This window comes from Chelonoidis abingdonii, chromosome 13, assembly GCF_003597395.2.
Source record: "Chelonoidis abingdonii isolate Lonesome George chromosome 13, CheloAbing_2.0, whole genome shotgun sequence".
In the NCBI taxonomy this organism is placed as follows: domain Eukaryota; kingdom Metazoa; phylum Chordata; order Testudines; family Testudinidae; genus Chelonoidis; species Chelonoidis abingdonii.
Genome location: NC_133781.1, coordinates 24,715,347 through 24,736,478, shown reverse-complemented (window position 1 = coordinate 24,736,478; position 21,132 = coordinate 24,715,347). Strand labels below are relative to the sequence as shown.

The 21,132-nt window shown below is 41.4% G+C and overlaps 2 protein-coding genes and 1 non-coding gene across 6 annotated transcripts in view; 1 reads left to right on the top strand and 2 right to left on the bottom strand.

The window, feature by feature from the left end:
• BPTF (bromodomain PHD finger transcription factor) overlaps positions 1-3,539 on the top strand; it is an 89,564-nt gene extending 86,025 nt beyond the window's left edge. Inside the window, 1 exon segment of the mRNA XM_075071874.1 lies at positions 1,457-3,539. Coding sequence (XP_074927975.1) covers positions 1,457-1,493 — 37 coding nt within the window. The 3' untranslated portion in view covers positions 1,494-3,539.
• A 4,089-nt stretch (positions 3,540-7,628) lies between these two features.
• C13H17orf58 (chromosome 13 C17orf58 homolog) lies at positions 7,629-21,004 on the bottom strand. 4 transcript variants are annotated; one of them, XM_032794513.2, is made up of 5 exons: positions 20,864-21,004; positions 12,610-13,242; positions 12,388-12,477; positions 9,711-9,902; positions 7,629-9,167 (listed from the first exon to the last, which is right to left on the bottom strand). In XM_032794513.2, exons 1-5 carry the CDS (start codon positions 20,958-20,960, stop codon positions 8,977-8,979), a joined length of 1,203 nt encoding a protein of 400 aa, XP_032650404.1. In that variant the 5' UTR covers positions 20,961-21,004; the 3' UTR covers positions 7,629-8,976. The 4 variants fall into 4 exon arrangements, with proteins under 4 accessions (XP_032650404.1, XP_032650406.1, XP_032650405.1 ...); XM_032794515.2 differs by lacking the exon at positions 20,864-21,004 and adding an exon at positions 19,905-20,127; XM_032794514.2 differs by lacking the exon at positions 20,864-21,004 and adding an exon at positions 15,444-16,402.
• Positions 20,902-20,974, bottom strand: TRNAR-CCG (transfer RNA arginine (anticodon CCG)). The gene has a single exon. It is a non-coding gene; the product is annotated as a tRNA-Arg (tRNA).
• Positions 21,005-21,132: the final 128 nt, after the last annotated feature.

The window sequence follows — 21,132 nt, the reverse complement described above, 5'->3', positions numbered from 1 at the left end:
AGTAGGACTCTCCATATATCATTGCAGATTTGTATCCCAACAATAAACCACCTATGTTTAATTACAAATATTACTTTCATTAAAGTCAACTTGAATCAGAATTCTGATTATGTATAGTCAGTTGGCAGATCAGTCAACTTGACTGTTACACTTGAATTCTGGTAGGTTTAATCATAGAATCATAGAATATCAGGGGTTGGAAGGGACCTCAGGAGGTATCTAGTCCTACCCCCTGCTCAAAGCAGGACTAATCCCCAGGCAGATTTTTACCCCAGTTCCCTAAATGGCCCCCTCAAGGTTTGAACTCATAACCCAGGGTTTAGCAGGCTCCTCCCCTCAAGCTCTCCCTCCCCCACAGATCAATTCAGGATTAAATCTATTTGCAATTAACTCTGTTGGAAGCTGCACTTATATCCATCTGTGTTGAAGTTGCTAGTTTGCAAAGTGGGACAAGAGCAGGACTGTGGGAAAGTGCAGGTGTGGGCAACTGAAGTGCAGGTGTGGGCAACCCTCTTAATTTAATTCTGTGATATCTGCTTTTATCAGGCCATTACTGGCTCATGCTTCTTTCATTCTGTCATATTTGGTTATCCAGCATTCATTGTTTGCACACTAATTTCATTGCTGCATCTTATTTATTGTGCTTCTTCATTTACACCATCCATGTTCTTTCTTTTCTTGCAGATTGTGATATCTTTAGTCTGACCTTTTTAACTGGAATCAGAACTGGATGTTGGGGTCACTGTTTCTTTTATTGTGCAGTACCATGACATTAAACTGCCTTAAAAAATCCAGATCAGTGTCCAAATATTAAGTGTTCGTTTTAAAATGGAAACAATTATTTGCCAGCAGCCATGTTGGTAAACAAAAATGTATTAAGAAACTCTCTGTTCCTTGGAATACTGTATTTAAACAAAGTCAAATAATTCAGTCTTGGAAACTATGTATTTTAATTAAATATTTGCAGTCACTAATAAAACTGTGAACGTTAGAAAGGGGATTCGCTGAACTCTGATTAGCAAAAATGTGGTATTAATTTCTTTTACTATTCAGTTTTTTATGTTTGAATGTTTATCCAAAGACTTCCCAAATCAATGTAACTTAAGTATATTTTGTATATTTTACCAAAAGTACCGTAATAACTTATGAATTGTCTTTATGCCTTCCCTATTACAGAATACTATTATGTATCTTGATTAGTAAAATTTTATTTTGGGCATTTTTGGATATTCCAGTGAAGCATCATGTTTTGTATACAGTGGAATTTTTTAATGCTGTAGCTGAAAACTTCTGTAAAGTTTGGAGATGCTTGTTTTAAATGATGTTCATCTCCAAAGATGAACAGACACAACATGGCTGCATTCCCCTCTCAGTGATTGACCCCTGGCATCCTCTTAGAGAAACAGGGTTCCCAAAAATGAAGGGTGCTTAATTCACTTTTTTCTGTATTCTGCAGGTCTCATAACAACAAACTGCAGTCTACAGCTTCTTAGAGTTCAGCGTGTTAACTTAACACACACACAGCAAGAATCTGGTTGTCTGAAAATTTTTAATTAAGAAGCCAGATGGTTTTTAGTCAGGTTATCCTGACAAGACTTCATGTAAACTGTGTTTTTATTGGTCACAGCAGTCAAATTATATTCTTGGCTTATTTTGTCCAAAGGACAAAGGAATAAAAATCAGCAGCACCACTTTCTTGTCAAGATCAAATTGTTGTACTATTGTGGCAGAAGTGAGAAACCTTTGTTTTGTTGGTGAGAGAGAGCAAGCAAGCAAGAAAAAAGATACAGTAAATGGAGTCAAGTTTAACTCCATGGAAATGCCACGTCTGTTCTTCAGTGAAGAAGCTGGTTTAAAGTCCACACAGAAAACTTTGTATTTATTTATTGTTGCAAAAAAGGACGCTTTTTTATTGCTGCCCTCATTTGTCAGCTAATTATTTTTTCTTATAAAATCCGGCCCCGGTTACATGTAATCCATTCTGTATCTTAACATGATTCCTGTAGGTAAAAGTACAAGAAGACCTCTAGATGTCTTTTCTTTCTATGAAAGGAGCTGCTATGTACACATGTGCACACACAAAAAAACTGGGAATCAACAATGAGTTTATCATTCGTGGTAAAGAAAAACGATTAAGCTTGCATAAAAGTTGGGCTAAGTGGTCACAGACTACAGACTCTGTTGCCTTGAATATAACAGTACAATTTGTCATTTACTCTGCACCAGACTGAAATGAGTAAAATCTATTTGAAGGTATCTTGTTTGTAAACATTTGTCAGATTCTAATTTTTTTCTTTTTGTATTAAAATTCAAAACATGGATGTATAATGAAACAAAATAAATGGAGATAATTTTTCTCCCCACAGATGTAGCTGTCTTTGAATGTGCGCTAATATGTTTGTAAAGTTTTTTAGGGGGGTCTGTTTGGAATTGGAAGTATCCCAAGCAGTAGGGGAGGAAAAGGTAAGAAGGGTAGAAAGGGAAAGCATTTTTCTTTTCATTAAGCAACTACTGTCCCTTTAAAACACAATTCTACTGTGGTGCCATAATTGCTGCATCAGATAATTAAAGGCAGTATTGAGAAATTTTGTTGCCCACTTCTGAATTAGAAAGAAGGCAAAATACCATCCAGGAATGAAGTCCCACATGTTTGTAATTATATCCGTGAAGGGCATTCTCAGTGGTTTTGTCTCTGCCTATACAAGGAAAGCTAGCATGAGGGATAAATGGAAGCCAACAGAGGGAGATGTGACTTGCAGACTTTTCCTTCTCCTCTCTCTGATCTATCACTTGCATATTGCTTTTGTAACTGACTTTGTCCTATTAACTGCCTCCAGTAAATCAGCCAAGGCTGGTTTATGCAGCTCTACAACCATTTTGCTAGATTTTGCACTAATTCACAATTAGCTTTGTCCTACAGTGATCTGGGATTTACCTGGTTTATGGATAAACTTCCCTTGGGTTTAACCACACCCTGCTATGCAAGAACCTTTCCTGTTAACTTCTTAGAAATAAGACATTGCTACTGACCACAGTTTTCTTACAATTACATGCTCAGGTGTACAGGTTCTTCTGGGTTAATTTTATCTAATAAAACCCATACATTTTTGTACAGATACTGTCATTTAACCTATATGTGAAAACTAAAAATGATATGTTCAATGTGAAAACAAAATCAGTTTATGCTTCTTAAAAATATTATGAGAAGGGTAGTTGCATTTAGGTTATGTTGTCCTTTGACTTCTTAAAAGAAATGCTACATATTGTATGCATTGTGTTTAATGCAAGAAAGAAAATTCTCAATTTAATGAGTTCTGAAAATATTCTGCATCTCTTCTCAACTTCACAGTATTTCTGTACTATTTATTCATATATAAATATATATGATGTCATTTGGAACTTAATGCGAAAAGAACTTTCTTACCTGTAGCCAATAGATTGCTATGTTTTTAACAGTTGTGGCAAACTGAAAAGTACTTTTTTTGTACGTAATAGGACATTTCATCCTAGACAAATAAAGTCGTGTGTTTGACATCCGATTTGGTTGCGTTTCTAATGAAACATTGGTTGATTATGTAGCTCTTGGCATTCCCAAATTTTATATAACTTAAGAATTTTTAATACAAATTATTCTCTTGCTAGGGAAATGTTAACCTCATATAGACATTTTCACATTCTTGACATCTTTTCAGTTTTTCTGTTGCCAGCTAACACGTGGAGACATTTTCTAGCTTTATTGGGTATCAAATTTTGTGGTTTTGTCTTCTTTTTTTAAGTGATATATTAAAAAATAGAGATACCATATCTGCAATACCAGTATCATTCCTGTACATGTATTTCAAAAATCATACTTAAAACTGGTTCTTAAAAGCATGAGAATTCATAATACTTGAGACCTGCTATGTTGCTCCAGTGTCCTGTTTCTATGTATTATTACCATGTAAATTCCAAAGTGTCTGTTACTGAATTATGTTTTAACTTAGATTTTTGGTGACACAAACTAAACCAAGCTGAGATTTGTTTCTCTTTATGCTATGTCATCAGAGGTCCTCAGATAAACTCTAGCGGATGTAATTAGTCCTTGTGTAGAATTTAGATCAAAAGTTTTTAAATCCTCACAAAAGGTGTTCATAACAGATCTGGGTAAATCACTGGAGAGACTGCAGTGTCTTATGTGCTCAATGTATCAGTGGATTGGCTGCAAAATATTCATGTTTGTCCTGCTGAAAAAAACACCAGGAGTTAACTTTCTTCTAAAGTAAGACATCCTGTAAAACATTTTGTTAGAAATGTTGATGGGCAAATACACTCTAAAGAGACACTGTCATCTACTTACTTAAAATCTTTTGGCTTTTCATTGTTTGTAATAAAACATACTAGAAGTTTTGAGAATAAAAATCCCTGCCAGATTTGTCCTTTTTGTATCTGTTCAGCAATGCAAGTGGCTATATTTGCTTGCTTCTATCTGTACATGAGCATCGTTGCTGATGTACTGTTGCACATTGGTGCCCAAGTCCTATTAAGGGCTGCTTGACATTGGCCTTTTCACTGGTGTTTGTTGGAATGTTTTTTTTAGGGACTCTTAGAATTGGGGGGATATTTCCTGAGTTAACAATTTACAACCTAAGTTTGACAGTGTCCCTTTAATGAAGATAGATGTGTAGCCTGATATGTGCACCTCATTTGCTATCCCAACACCACACAAAATAACCTGAAAGTGAAATGTAAACTGTCTTTTAATGATGAAATCATTAAAATCTGTGTAAAGCAGAATTGACTCAGTATGAAAAGCTAGCTGTATTATAGACTAGTTTTCTATGGAACATGTACTTTCCTGTACATTTAATACATTTTTGATATGCTTAGTAATCTGCCCCATACTGGCTAATGTGCAAGACTGCTAATGTAATTGAGTATGAAATGTTTTGATCTTTAAAGAAATTCTCACTTTTTCTTTCTACTCCTTTGCTGCATTAGTAATATATTGTAATTCAGAAGTTTCTTTGCCACCTCACCTCTTGAGCTTGTAAGGCAAGTATTATAAATAATGCCCCCCCTCTTTTTCCCCCCCCAAATCAGGTACAGCTTTTAAAATAGTGTGATCTTGTTCAGTGAGAGTCTGAAAGAGCAATCCAAATGATTTAGAAACATCTTTCTACAGTATGACACATCGACATATATTTTTAAACACCACCAGTTAAAACATGTGCTGGGTTTACCAAAAAGTGAAAACAATGAATAGTTAAATGTTTAAGTAATAGACATTGATAAATATTGGACTGTTACCTCTTAACTTATTGTATGACACAATAAATAACCACTTCACCTCTTCCAGAAGGAAGGTAACATTTTGTGATGCGAAAGGAAAAATAAAGCATCTTGCTGCTTTTCCCTCTTTCAGTAATGTCATGATGTCCTAGTCCCTGTGTAGCCCAATGAAAAAATAGGTACACACCAAATAAGAGTTGGGCCCAAATAAAATGTTGTGTAATTGAACTTTACCTAATAAAGGCTTTATCTGTTTCCTTAGTGGTTTCTCTCTCCAGGTGCAATGTTATTGTAGGGTGTGGTTTAAATCTAGGGGTGGTCAAATGTTGGTTTGTCCTGAGCTAGTGGTCTTGCTCCAGCTGCTGTCCATCACCACCACTGATATCCTATTTGTCTCCTGGGGCAGAGCAAGTATTAAATGAGCCAGGGCAATGGTGCTACCCTTCACCCCCCACTCCAGGTGTCTGCTTCAGATCACTGTTCAGTGTCATGGATGAAGGTAGTGGGGGAAGTGTGCATTGCTGAATCTGGATACATGGAAAACTGAGCAACACTCAAATATCAGAACCCAAACTTGAGACATTCATGTAGCCCTTCCTCCAGTACATTGAGTTGCTGCCAGGAACAGACTTATTCTGCCAAAGTAAAAGCTCCTCATTAGAGTTTTCTTGGGAAAATTTCAACTGCCATCTCGATTGTCAATGGGCCATTCTCCATGCTCGCTCAACTCTGTTCTCACTTAAATGTACTGTCATAAAAGTAGTAAGGAGGCACTGTGACCTTTTTATATAGACGCAAGGTCCTGGTTGTCAGGTAGCAAGCGTCTCTGTGGGTACTTCAATCATATGATAAAACTGTTCTGATTCTAAAAGCTAGCTAGTGTGTGCAGCCCAGTAAACCAACCCTTCACCTCTTTCCCAGTTGACAATACAAACAAATGCTCATTTACAGCAAGAATAGTGTTTTAGAACTGACAGCAGTGTTTGCAGTCAGTGCTCTGAGCCTAGTGCATGGAAGGAACAAATCACATGAGAACAATTCTGGGAAGGTACTTTTGCTGTTCTATTAATGTCACCTTGCTTGCCTGCCCATACAATTTTGGTTTCTGAATAGTCTCCTGGTAAAATCCTTTGGTGTACTCTCCAATAATGCATAGTCACCTGGGTGTACCATTTTGCTGAGAGAGTCCTTGCTTCGGCTGCCTTTAAAAAAAAAATGTACCTCATTATTATGGTGTAACTCTACAGCAGAGTCAAAAATCAATGGTTCCAGACCTGAATTCTACAAAGCTCTACAAAATGAATGTGTTCTCCTGGCTGGCTGGCCAGAGTCAGACAGAAATCAAGATTGATATTTCCTTCTGTGACTTCTTCCCTCATTCCCCACCATGGCTGTGCAGCCTCTCATTGAAGCTAACACACATTTTGACTGCCTACATATAAGGGCTTGTCTTACTACCTGCGGGGTTGGTGAGCAGCAATCGATCTAGACTAGATGCGATAAATGGACGGCTGAGTGTTCTCCTGTCAATTCCAGTACTCCAATGGAGCGAGGGGCACAGGCAGAGTCGATGGGAGACAGTCAGCTGTTGACTCACTACAGTGAAGACACTGCGGTAAGTATATCTAAGTACATCGACTTCAGCTACGTTATTGACATAGCTGAAGTTGCATAACTTAGATAAATTCCCCCACTTCCTCTGCCCCAGTGGGTGGACCAGGCCTGAGACGCAAATTTAGTTACTTTGTCTAATGGCACATCTACACTTACTGGGGATCAATGCTGTTGCAACCAATGCAGTGGAGGTCGATTTAGCAGGTTTAGAAAAGCTAAATCAACTGCGGATTGCTCTCCTGTCGATGCCAGTGGAAGGAGAAGAGTAAGGTAAGTTGATGAGAGAGCATCTCCCATCAACGCAGTGCAGTGAAGAAGCTTTCATAGCCCACCTGCCAGATACTTTAACATTTTGACATCAGCAAGAGATTTTACTGCTATTCTAAAAGGCAGCTATTTTTTCCCACTGTGAGGGGAAACTAGGCCCCCACAAGCTGTTTTAAAATGTTTTCATTACTAGCTAAGCAAGTTGATGCCTTTTTTTTTTTTTGAAAAGGCATTGAATCTTTTCACTGGGTCTCTTCCTGAATTTTTTTTTGAAGTTTCTGCCCAAAGATTAGAACTGATTAAAACAAACAGATGAAAAGGCTAAGAAGCTGGATTTGAGATAATTGGGGGGTGGGGAGGGATGCTATTTAGGAATATTTAATACCAGCATTTCCTACAAGGGGTTAAATGTCAAAGCAAAATATTTGTTGACGTTTCACTAAGGCTCTAAAAGTAAAAGATCAGGTCCAGCATAGAACTGATTCCAAAGGTAGCTTTACTGTTTTGCAGATATAAACCACATACACTTGTCTTCATAGAAAAATTATACCAAATACACTTAATAGTTTCAGGGTTGAACATCCACTCCAGAAGAGTAATTAGGCATGCAAAATGTGTGTGCAATTGCATGACTGATTTGCATGCCTCGGTACCATAATTTGTACATGCAAATAGATAACTATACACATACTAATTGGCTATTTGTGCATGATTTGTATTCAATTAATGAAATAAGGCATAAATTTTTAAAAGAGTAATTAAACACTGGAACAATTTGCCAAGGGTCATGGTGGATTCTCCATCACTGACAAGTTTAAAATCAAGAATGGATGTTTTAGAAAAAGCTTTAGGAATTATTTTGGGGAAGTTGTATGGCTTGCGTTATGCAGGAGGTCAAATTAAATGATCACAATTGTGCCATCTAGCCTTGAATCAATAAATGGATCAATCTCCGAACATACGAGTAAGCTCCAATAAGGTGTGCTGTGGCATATGTATTTTGAACATGTTTCTAAATGACAAGAAAAATCTGGTCCCTTATATTTGACAAAAATTGGTATAATTGTACATTGTTTTCATAGTTTTAAAAAAACAGTATTATGTATTTTGCGGAAACCAAAGTGCTGCAAAAATGTTATTTTGTCAAGAATGCTTAATTTGATAAATCCTTTGATAGTGTTTCAAAACAAATGTCTACATATTTATGCTGTGCAGCCTTTGAGTTACAAATGATCATGCAACACATTACAGATTTAGGGGTTGAATGTTCTTTTTTAAAACCTCAGTGCACTGAGAACTTTAATACTATGAAATACACTGTTTTGAATATTAATCTGAGACAGCTGTTTTCAGTTAAACTGGTGTAAAGCCAGAGTGACTCCAGTTACTCCTGATAAACATAAGAGGTGCTGACAAAAGAATTTAGCTGTAAACATACACAATTTAAATCCTAATATTTTGATTATTACAAAAAGGATAATCTATTACTTTGGAACCATATTTAAAGAGAAATCCACTAACCAGCTTGTGTTCTCTACAGTTAGTGAACAGGTTTGATTTCTAGGCTTTTTTTTTTTTTGGCACACTATATTAGTATCTGTATATAATCAGAACCTTTGAAAGAAACATTATTTTATAAACTATATAAGACATCAGGTGTTCATCAGTACTGGAGACAGAATTAAGCAAGAGCTGAGCTGTAGTCATTCTAAAAGGATTCTTACTATGGAAGGAAGGTCAGACTCAGTTAAAGTAGAGACCAGTTTTGTTCTGCTAGCTGACTGCCAGTGCTGCTTACGCCCTAGTAAAGCAGTTAGGACTGTAGCCTCATCTACACTTGGTGTGAGCTGCCCCTTGAACTTTACGATCTCTTTTCTTGTTAAATCTTTTTACATAGTTGCTGCTGCTCCTTAGCAGCCCATCTCCTGGCCGCAGACGCCCTCTCAGCAACTGCAGCAGAGGTGCAGGTAGCTGCCGTCTCTTGTGGTAGATCTGACCCATCACAATATATCTACTTCCTGCAAAATAACAAATACTTTAACAAATAACTGATTTATTTTCATTTGTTTGTTTAATTTCCTTTACTTGTTTCATTTTAGAAAAACACCTGTTCCAGTTTGGATGATTGTAGCTTAGTTACATTTTCTTTTAATATAAATTGGGCTAAAACCAAATGTGTTAAAGTAGCAAAATTCAAATTAATAAAGCAAGAGATAGGTGAAAACTCGAACTGGCTATGCCAACTTCCCCCCACCATCACCTTGACTTTTGGGGATTGGATAAAAGAAGCAGGTCTGCTTGCTGGTGAAAGCATCGGCAGGGCAAATGTTTTACAGAATGTAGTTTTAGGGGATTGAATGGCTTTAACCATTCTGCCTTGCAGACAGTTGGGCTTGTTTTGCAGATAAGGGGAAACCAGAAAGAAAAGAGTTTGTGCCCCCTGCTCCTAAATGAAGCTGTTCCTTCTGCCCAACCTGTCCCTTGAACCCCTTTTAAATCTAGGCTAACTGAAATCCCACACCACCTGGAGAAACTGACTGGATTTAGCTGGGATTCTTTACCAAGTTTAAAATCTGGACATGGTTTACTGCAGTTTAAAGCATCCACAATGAGAATGTGAACTCGGAAGAAGAAGCCATCAGGGGTGATATATAGGCGACTCATCTTGTATAATCCGTCGTTATTTACCAAGAGTGTAACAAGGTGGACTCCTTTCTCCAGTGTTTCCACATCATGAACAATCCCATTCACTGCTGTTTTAAGGGAGAGAGGGAAAACAATCACTCGATATACTTGCTAGTGGCACATTGATACTCAGCTCATGATACATGTGGAGGCTCTAAACAAATCACAATGGTGCAGTGAACAAAAGTCTTAAAGTTTATAAAGTACTTCAAAGTTGAGTCTTACGTGTTGTTGAATAACAGTGCAGGTTAGGAATGGTGGGGTTGAGTATTCAGTTGAAAGGGAGAAGAAAAAGAAACATTCGTTAGCGTATTCTGCTGTATTACTATATTACACTGGAGTATTATCTAATTTGAAAGGAGAGTCTTCTTGCTCAGTGTCCTTGCAATGCAGCCTGATAAAGTAGCATGAGTCCTAATCTTAGCAAATCACATAGAGCTGTGCTACACCATTTCTGCCTCAGAAAGACTCAGGACTGGGCTGAGTTAACCAAGGGACTGGAAAATCCCCCACATATATTCTAGATAGACTGCGATAAAGTCACTGGAGAGGTAAGGCTAGAAAACTTCCTTGACAAAGGTCAAGGGCATACCTGCCTCATGAAGTGAAAACTTCTCTTTGATGCAGCCACTAGCCTTTTAATCTCTAGATGTAAATTCATGAGGAGTAAAGCCCCTTCTGTGATCACTCTAGGGGAACCGTGGCCATGGGCTGTGCAGATTAATGTTCATTCAGGCTCGGTTAAGAGACATGCTTTTTTTTTTAATTTAAGAAATAAATGAAATTATTTAATCATTAAAGGATGAAATACGCAGAGGGCCAGTACAAGGCCTCGATCAGAGACCTACGTGCTGGATGTCATTCTAAAATTTTGACTAAAAGGAAATTAAGGAATGTTTACATTTGTAGAAGACTGCCTAATGTCTAGTCAGGCAAAAAAGATGCCTCATAATATGCTTATTTTCTGGAAATAGAAACACCTGTTAACTGGTATCATAAGCATAAATCCCAATTTTGAAACTTAGCGTCCAAAATGTGGGTGCCTAGCATGAAACCTCCAAGCTTAATTACCAGCCTGGATCTGATATCGCTGCCACCAGCCAAGTGATTCCAGGGCTTGGCTCCCTCTGGTCTCCCAAAACCTTCTCTGGGGGACCCCAAGACTCAGAAGCCCTGAGTCTTACACAAAGGGAAATAACCCCCCCCCCTTGTCTTCTCTTTAATTCCTCCCCAGGCTTCCCCTCCGTGGTTATCCTGGAAGATTTACTGTACTTAAACTCCTTGAATTACAAAACAAGAGGACAATTACCTTCCCCCCACCTCCTTCTTCCCCTGAGGCTGCACAGATCACCCTCCGTAAATCTAACACAAAGAGAATTCCCTCCCTTCGTTCTTAGCCTACCCCGAGAAAACCTCAAACAGGACTTAAAAGAAAGCTTTATATAAAAGACAGAAAAACACATAACATAGTCTCTGTATCAGGTTGACAATACAGGGTCAATTTCTTAAAAGAAAATGGGATAAACAGCTTATTCAAAAGAGAGACAATTAAACATCCAGCAACTACACACATGTAAATACAAAAAAACAATAAAAGCCTATGTTTTTTTCTACCTTTGTACTCACAACTTGGAAACTGAAGATTAGAAGCTTGAAGATAGAAAGATCCTCCCATAGCCGAGAGACAGACAAAAGACCCACACAAAGGGACACACACACACAACATTCCCTCCCGGCTTTTAAAAATCCAGTTTCCTGATTGGTCCTCTGGTCAGGTGTTTGGTTCCCTTTGTTAACCCTTTACAGGTAAAAGAAACATTAACCCTTAGCTATCTGTTTATGACAACTGGTACTAGACATGTATTTTACTTATCTGCTTTTAGATATTGAGACAGACACCATCTAATCCCCTGCTGTTTTGAGAATGAGACAGCTCCATTCAGAAAACTTGTGCTCCAATTTCCAGTGCAATTAACCCAGAACTACACTATCTTTTGCTACCATCTGTGTGTGTGACAAAATGGCCATTAGACTCTAATGCAGCATGACCGCTGCAGGCAGAAGTCCTATGAAGCTAAAGCGGAATCCGGAATGCCGAAAACATGCTGTTCAGGCCATCATCTGGCATGATCTTCCATCCAAATTATATCCTAAAACTCATTAGAGGTAGGTAAATAACGCAATGGCAGTTAAACAATACAGCTACAAAGGTAGAGGGAGAGCGATGTATCCAATTGTGGGTTAATAAGAAATGGAGAATCATACAGATAGCTTGTGAAATGACTTCATCACTGACAGTGATGTACGGATGGAGTGGGACCCTAAGAAGGCCAGTGCCAGACAGACAGACAGGGGATGAGAGAGTGAAACGTGATTGATGCTATTTGTTGTGTATGTATAGGAACATCTGTTATTAGAATAGGCTGGAGAAAGCCCAAGAAGGCTTTTAAAAACAAGAAAGGAAATGTATGTGCTAGTAGCATTGGCCCACGAGCGCGTCTGCCATGCCTGCCTGTAAGTGAGAATATATGTAATGGAACAAAATGGTCTTACCAAATTCACTCACACAGAAAGCCTCTGCTTCATCCCTCTCCCTCCTGCACTCAGTCAGGCACACCTTCTCCTTGTTGTCAGCATCTAGAACTGCAACAAGCACGTTATGTTGTGGATGTGCAGCATTAACACAACATGCCCCCTGGAATTCAGGACTGAAAGTAAGTAACCCTGGTCTTCTGAGAGGTCACGAAGTCCCTTCCTATGGAGGTTCCCCCTTACCTTTTTTCAGCACGTTGAAGTGATACAGCAGGCTAGATGACTGGCGGTTGGTGACCCAGGAGGGCTTGCTGACGTTTCTTATAGGGTCATGCTGTTTGTAGGGATTCATCTTGCCAGGTCGGTTAAGATGATCCACCATATTGGGATCTTCTGTCTCAACTGTCCCTGTGTCTTGGAAAGGATGCATCTCAGCTAAAGTCAAGGATCTGCCTTTATAATGGGAAAATGTTCTATGGTGGAAGTGTGCTGAGATGCTGTTCGCTGCCTCGAACTGAAACCTATCTGCATGCATTCTGTTTGCATGATTGAAGTCAAAGGAAGCAGAAGGAGGTCCCTCCATGTCGCTCTCGGAAGCCAGGACCCTGCCATCCTGGTGAGGCTCTTTCCTCAGCCCTGTATTGTTTTCCACTGAGGTCTTGGCCTTTTTCTTTTTGTCTGGTGAGACTGAGAGGATGTCAGCAGCTTTTGGCCACTGGAGGTTAGCTGGAGACAGCAACCAATGCTCTGTTTGATTCTCTTCACCACCACTGCTGCTTCTAAATGGGAACTTAGTTTGGCTTGGTGTCGAGTCTGCTGCACTGTACCCATCCTTGCTGAGTGCTCGAATGGGTTTTCCGATATAGGGCAGGTATCCTATGTACAAATAAACAGAAGAGGTAGAAGTGTTTTAACTGTTTTTGGAGGTGGAGCGAGGAGGGACCTTTTTTATATGTATGTACAGTGCCTGGCACAAGGGGAGGAGCAATTGAAGCCTCTAGCCATTACCACAATATAAACAATAAATGGTCCACTAACAGGAATAAAGTAGAGTGCCCATATCTGATAGGCATCTGATTTCACTGTTCCCACATAAAGCAGGATAGCACCTGCCTTTCTGGGCATCATTGCTTGTGGAACAAAATCTGAATTAGTTTCTCATTTCCAGAATGCTGCGGGGTTGAAAATAGCTGGGATTCATATAACAAAACAGCCTTTAAAAAAATGCGGAGGCCAGAAACACAGGAAAGATTGGCGGGGAACTTTCTAGCTCCTATTTCAGACAGAATCCCAGTAACTCCAGCATGGAACTTGGCCCAGCTGCGTGCAAGCTGAACCCTGGTGATCTACATTTTTACTATTATTGTTACAAATTAAAAACACGATTTATAAACAAACCCTTCTCTCGAAAGAGCCCTGAAAGTCCAGGGAGCATCCGGGGGAGCCAGATTCACAGTGCAGCTCGGGCTGATTGTTTAAAAGGCTATGACAACAGAACTATTTGGTTTTCCCATCCATGGGACGCCTTATTGACAATGTCATCTGGACTTTTCAATGCTCGTGGGCTTTGAGGATTGCTGAATAGATCTTTATCCAGCATTTTTTTGGACTTCTGACTTGTGCGCCATAGAGCTGTCAAGAAGCCCAAAAAGCTCATGTTTGGTAGAAAAGCCATTGCTTTTAAGTAATGATCCCACGCATTTGTTCCTGATGGTAGAAAGATGGGATTGAGAGAGATCTGCCCTTTATTTCTAAATGAAAGTTAAAAAATTATTATGATGATAAAATATAATTGTGTTTTTGGGTCAGGCAGTTTAACAGCACAGTGCAGTCCAACTGGGAAAATTTCCAGGTCTCATTTCACACCACTCTTTCCCCTTTTGAAACTCACAAAGCAAATTGACTTTCCTTTTAGACAGAGTTTTCTTTCCCCTGTAGTTTTTTCCCCTTCAAATTTGTGGTTCCCCCTTCCTTTTCAGCTTATGCTTGCCATGCAATTAGTTTGCCAATGCAGAGTATTTAAAAAGTTTACCCACACACACATAATGTGGGTGCTCGCTGTTTGCAGTTAACAGTGTGTAGGAGGCTGATCCTGACTCTTCCTGTGAAGTATTTGACATACACAGATGAATAAAGTCCTGGTTTATCTCCAAATCCTGACTCTCAGCTGTTGACCTCACCATTACTTCTCCATTGCTCTCACCAGCTGTTGTCATGGGAAAGATTTCCTGATATTTGGGCTGAATGCATACGAAGTCAGAAATTTCCATGAAGACTAGTTGGGAGCGGGGGGAGGTACAATCTGAAGACAGGGACATGCCAGAGTGCACTGGAGTTGTTCTGCCTCGAGCCATGGAGCCTGAACAAGTCCTTTCAAACACATCTCCTACCTGCGATGTTTACCCCCAAGACACACTTTCACTAAACAATGAATTTCTAAGAAGAAATTAAGCATTTTGTCATGACCCAGATTTCCAATCCCCCTTAATTCCTCTGTCAGATCTCTGGAGACTGGGAAACTAGAACTTCAGCATAGCACTTGATCTTTTCTGTCCGCAGGGAGAGATGCACCTTTTACCTCCACGCCCTTTGCGGGATGCAGAAACAAATTTGTTTAGTCTGACATGCAGAAGGCACAGGTGGGAGCTCAGAACAGCAGAACTAAACCACAAATTTGGAGCCTACGGGAAGTAAGAGGGGGCTAAAAAAGTCACACATGAACCACTGAGTAACTCACAAACTCCTCAACACTGGCTAACTCAGGATTCATGGCATTAGCTCATTCTCTGTTTCTTGCAGGTGCTCTCCAGCCTCCCCAGACACACACCTTCCTCTGAAACATCAAGTACCTCTGCTTGCTTGCTTGACCAGTGAACACGCTAAAAAGTTCCTTTTCTTGCCTCTCGTGCTTGCTGCTGCAGCGTGCTGAAACGAATGCAGCTGGAGAGGGCTGTCAAGGAAAGAATTGGAAATAATGTGTCCAGTCTTTGTGGGAAAGAGTGAAGCTCGGCCTCTCCCCCTCCTTGCTGGAAACAGCAAATCTGCCCTTTTCTGCTTTGGGATGTTAAGAAACTTACCTGCCACCAAGTTGGACGATGGTCCCATGACAAAACAGAGGAGCAAGAATGCTTTGGTTGTCATGTTGAAGGAAACCTTTTCCAGACTCTAAATGAACTGGAGTCTTTTATGCCCTTCCTTCTGGTTCATGCTAATGAGAGGCAGCCTTAGGGGAAACATGAATCGCTCCCTGGACAAACCATTGGAGCAAGACCAAGCTGCCGCAATCCTGCTAGCCTCCCACTGCCACTTCCTAAGAGAAATGTGCATGCAGCCCCCCCATGCTGGCTACAATTGCCTGAAATGTCAGTTCTGTCTTTGCCTGATTAAATGAATCTTCCCTAAACTCCTATGCTCTACACAAAGTAGTCGGGGTTGGGGTCTTGTTTTCCTTCCCTACCTCTGAGGGGAAATTGTCCAAAACATATCAACGCATAATTGGATACAAGGAACTGCATTAAAATGCAGTATACAGAATCAGGGAACACATCACCACTACATGGCTGCAGCTACTTTGGGGACAGGGAGGGATGAGATCAGCATTTAAGCACAGTCGGTTATAATGGGTGCATGTTTTTTAAGGTCAGTTATATTGTACATCTGGCTATTTCAGCCCTTACTTCATGGGGATTTTGCACATTTGTTATAGTTATTGTCCATTCTCAACAGAAAGGTCTGCTGTTCCCTGTACAGTTTCAATTGATTTTAAAACCCGGTTTCAGTAACTTGAATGAGTATCTAGAACTCTGACACCCCTCCTCTCACCTTACACACACCGAGCCAAAACCATCTTGAGTGTAACTTTATTGATGTGGGATTCATTTAGCCAAATATGCTTGTTCCTATCTAACTAGTTTAAACAGTTGAGGACTTTTCTTCATATTACCAAGCCAGATGTTCACTGAAGCTGCTTACCCCACTGCCTGATAAGGGATGTTATGAGGATTAATCACTTAGTTTATGCCTGTTTAGTGCTTTGAACACAAAAAGCACTAGACAAGTGCTGTTAAAGGTCATTAGAAATATCCTGTAGCCTGCTTACTGCAGCCCATCTTTACAGACAGAGGAAAGCTATGCAATGAAAGGCCCCCAAAAGACTGCTGAATGTTATAGTATCTATCGCTTAGTTTAAGCTTAAATGGTTTATTAAGAATGATCAATGTACTAGAATAAATACATATAAACGCTCTATGGATTTCTAATGCACCTGTCGGCATGCTCTGTATCAAGTTACCAGTCAAGACAGAGAATGGTTGGGAGAATACTGCAGCTTTAGGATTGGATATTTGCCCTCACTGAAGTAAATGGTAAACTTCCATTCCGTTTAATTATTTTAAATCAAACAGACCAGAGGTATATGAAAACTTATTTTAGTTGCTACCAGTTAGAGTGGAAATGTTATTTCTTTGATGTCTGATGTAGATAATTGGTATTTCTTTATAGCTGGACTGTCTTATATATTCCAACAAATTCCCCAGCACTAAGTCTTATTTCATATAGCTGTGTACAGTTTATTGTATGTACAATTTATTGCATATATTATTTATATGCAAATTAGATACAATTAACTTAGGTTTAAACAGAGACTGCGAACGGTTGGGTCATTACCCTAATTGAATCTATTTCCCTACGTTATGTTCTCCTCACACCTTCTATGGGTCATCTCAATTATCACTTCAAAGGGTTTTTTTCTCCCATAGCTCATCTCAATTGATTGGACTCTTCCAGTTGGTATGCATACTTCCACCTTTTCATGTTCTCTGTATGTATAAATATCTCCTGTCTGTGTGTTCCATTCTATGCATCCGAAGAAGTGAGCTGGAGCCCACGAAAGCTTATGCTGAAATAAAGTTGTTAGTCTCTAAGGTGCCACAAGTACTCCTGTTCTTTTCACAGATACGGACTAACACGGCTGCTAATCTGAAACCAGTTTATTCTCCCTATATCTGAAATGGTTTGCAATATGTAAGGAAATTGTAATATATGTATGACCCTATTCTTTAATTTCCCATTGCCTCATGTGTTAATTCTTTTTCTTCTGTTACAATATGCCGTTTAAATGTTTTAATTCTAAAAGTATGTTATTGTGGGGAAAAAAAAAAAACACTGTAGAAATCTAAACCCAGACACAGTGCTGAACCGAATTCACAACTGGAGATTCACATTAAACATCTCAGCCATTTATATTTTATTAATTTGGCTGTTTAGGAGTTGTTCCAGCACAGTGCATTCCTCTCCATTTCTCCTGGGGTTAGGTGGGACAATCAGGGGCTACATACCCGAAAAAGCAATGGGGTGGATTAGATGAAATACACAGTTGTTCTGTAACATTTACCTAATATGCTTCTCCGGGACTGTGCTATGGCAGGCGACGATCAAATACAACCTGCAAATAATTAAGTGAATTTGTTATGCTTCTTTGAATGTTAAACTCTTTATATTGTTTAAATTCCTCAAATAGTAAATAAATCAGCTGGTTAGTGTCTGAACACTAGACTAGGTAAGCACTGGCGCCCCCTGGAGGATAAGGAATAAGAAAACGATGTCTATATGTATCAGAGGGGTAGCCATGTTAGTCTGGATCTGCCTATATGCTCTCTTTCCTGATTCAGCATTTTCTTCCTTATGTAAAGGATGTATGGGGCAAGATGTGAGTATGAATACGTGAGGAGCTACATGTGAAGGTGTCTTTCTGGGTGTAATTTATATCTACTTATGGAGTATGTATGTGGGATGCATCAGAACCATGTGGACGTTTTGAAGATATAAACAAACCACTAAATAGATACAACCTTTTGATAAAACTATTTGTCAGTATAATACAAGCCATTTTACTATAATGCTGTGTTTATGTCTGGGTGTTTCTCCTAAAAATTCCGCTGTTTGAAAATTTCAGCTTCACTAGTAGCACTGTGGACAACGTGGTGGTTAACATGTCTACACTAGCCTTTGCACTGGTGCTACTACTGATGAAGCTGCTTTTTTGTTAGCAAACTGTAGTGAAACACTTGGCTACACTTGGAAATGTGCAGCGCTGGGAGTTACAGCTGTGGTCGTACAGCTGTGTAGGAACAGCGCTGCAGTGTGGCCACACTGACAGCTACCAGCGTTGCAGTGTGGCCACATTTGCAGCATATGCAGCGCTGTTGGGAGTGGTGCATTGTGGGCAGCTATCCCAGCGTTCAAGTGGCTGCAACATGCTTTTCAAAAGAGAGGGGTGGGGTGGAGTGTGACAGGGAGCGTGGAGAAGACAGAGAGAGTGGATTTTTGGAGCAGACACCGTGACAGCTCCTGCGCCTTTGCTAAATTCTATGCATTTCCCCACCCTCTCTCAATCACTCTTAAATGCAAAAAGGCTTCAGACCAGATAAGCAGCTTCTCCAACGGACTCCCTCCCCCCCGCCGTGCTGTTTCTCTCCTCAAGCAAACACTAGCAGCTGTTCTAGCTCCCTGCCTTGCAAGTTCTAAGGACTAAGAAGATACACAACAGCTACCTTCAATCATTTTAAAAGTTTTGACCCTTCCCCACCCCTCTCATTCACTAAATGCAAATTATGCACTCCTAAATAGCCTTCAGACCACATAAGCAGCTGCTCTACATGGACTCCCATCTCCCTCAACAAACAGCTGTGAACATTCCAAAGCAATCCCGCCTCGGCTCGCGCTCGCGTGGAGCAAAGAGCAGCTGGTTTGTTTTTTAGAGCTCGTTCAGCCGTTCTTCCGGTTTGTTGTGGACAGGAATTCTGGGATACCTCTTAATACCCTGAAGGCCAATAACAGCGCTGTTGGCGTCCACACCTGATGAGCAGCGCTGCATCACCAGCGTTTGGATCGCTACACCCCAATCAGACCAGGTGTACAGCCAGCGCTGCAGCCAGGGAGTTGCAGAGCTGGCTGGGCTTTGTAAGTGTGTACACAGAGTGAGTTGCAGCACTGTAACCCCTTCACCACCGCTGCAACTCTCCAGTATAGCCAAGCCCCTAGTATAGGATTCCTTCTCCTCATGATAAAAGTTTAGAACTACAATTTTAGCAACCAATTACATCTATTGAAAAACCCCAGAGACCCTGCACTGGTGACAATACTGGCTTGCAGTGAAAAACCAGATCAATTCCCCATTCCTAATCCCCATAGAGAATGGAACACTAAACTTCTAACGCCATCATCACCCTGATGTGTGATAAACAACGGCTCATTACAAAACACTAGGGCTCAGATTTTAAAATGTAGTTAGGTGTCAATCTGTTTACCGCTACAAGACCTAAGCGATTGGAAGGCCATTTCCAAAAGTGACAGAGGCACTTAGAAATCCAAATCCCATTGATTTTAAATGTGAGTTTTAGGCACTCATGCCTTCTGACAAAGGAAGCTAGCCGTCTAAATCCCTTCGGCATCGCAACGCTGACACAACACGTCTCAATACCTTTAATAATCTGGGCATAAAAGATCAAATATTAAGTCCAAATGAAGGCCTGGTTTACCTCTGTACCTCCCCATAATCCAATCGCATGTCAAAAACAAAGCACCACACATCCTCAAGATGCTAAACCAGCAGCACCTAGACCCTAGGAAGGCCCAGTCAAAACCAATAAGGACGGAGCTAGGCTGATACAAATTCCTGTACAAAACGAAGCCCCTGATCCCAAGCTCCCTGCAGTCAGTGGACAGACTTCAATGGGCTTTGGCTCGGGCTGTTATCCCAGTACCTCTCTCACCGTTCAAAGTGCACAACAAAGGGGGACGCCTGCTACTTACAGCATGAGGCGCCATCAGCTCAGCTAGCCTCAGGGAGGGAGCCGGCCGGCACCGCGCCCTGGCCAGGAAAGGCCACCAAGGAAAACCCGACTCGCGCCCTGTCCCGGGCAGGCTGCGCCCCTCTGACAGGCACAGGTCGGGCTGGCTCCTGTGTCCCGCGCGCCCGCAGAGCGCTCTTGGGCTCTCCGCGTTTACACGGGAACCGGCGCCGCGCTCCAAACCCGCCTCTGTGCTCCCGGCCCCTTTCTGCGGGCGCCCGGGGCAGGAAAACCCCGCCCAGGAGGCCGCTCTGCAGCCCGGGGGTCTGGCTGCCTCTCACCGGTGCTGGTGCCCGAGCACAGGCCAGTCCGGGGTTCGTTGTACGGGGCTTTCCTTTCCGAGGGGCCGAGCTGCCCTGGAAGCGCCGGCCTCAGGCTGCCTTCCCGAGCGAGGCAAGAGCCTGCAGCCTCGCTGTGTTCTCAGCCCCGCGCCGGTGCAGGAATCCCCGGCACGCAGCCATCGCAGCCCCGCTCCATGCACCAGCTGCCAGCCATCCCCTAGCTCCTGCGCGTCGCCTCCCCCGTGCACGGGAGGCGGGACTGCAGGATTAAAAGTGTACCAGGGCGGCGGCATGTGCAGCCCCTGCGGGCGATAATAATGTGGAGGCGGCCCAGGAGCCCGGCAGGGCGCCCAGTCACAAATTTACCAGGCTGCTCCGGCTCGCTACAAAACGTGTGAGCGGCGCGACCCAGATGGGACTCGAACCCACAATCCCCAGCTCCGGAGGCTGATGCCTTATCCATTAGGCCACTGGGTCACCCACTGAAAATAAAGACGGGCGCGCTCTAAATGCGCCGCCCGGCTTCAACTGGCTCCGCCCCGCCCCTGCCCTCCGTCTTCCATGATTCCAGCCTCCCTCTAAGGGCCCCGCCCAGCCCAGGATGGCCCGCCCTCCATTTGGTCCCAAACCCGCGG

Bases quoted from the DNA above. Each gene is read 5' to 3' on its own strand.
- C13H17orf58 (XM_032794513.2), bottom strand. From the start codon at position 20,960: ATGGATAAGGCATCAGCCTCCGGAGCTGGGGATTGTGGGTTCGAGTCC. The intron at 9,903-12,387 runs GTAAGACCATTT...CCCTTAAAACAG, and splicing joins TTTCTGTGTGAGTGAATTTG to CAGTGAATGGGATTGTTCAT. The intron at 9,168-9,710 runs GTAAAGAATCCC...GTTATTTTGCAG, and splicing joins ATGTCCAGATTTTAAACTTG to GAAGTAGATATATTGTGATG.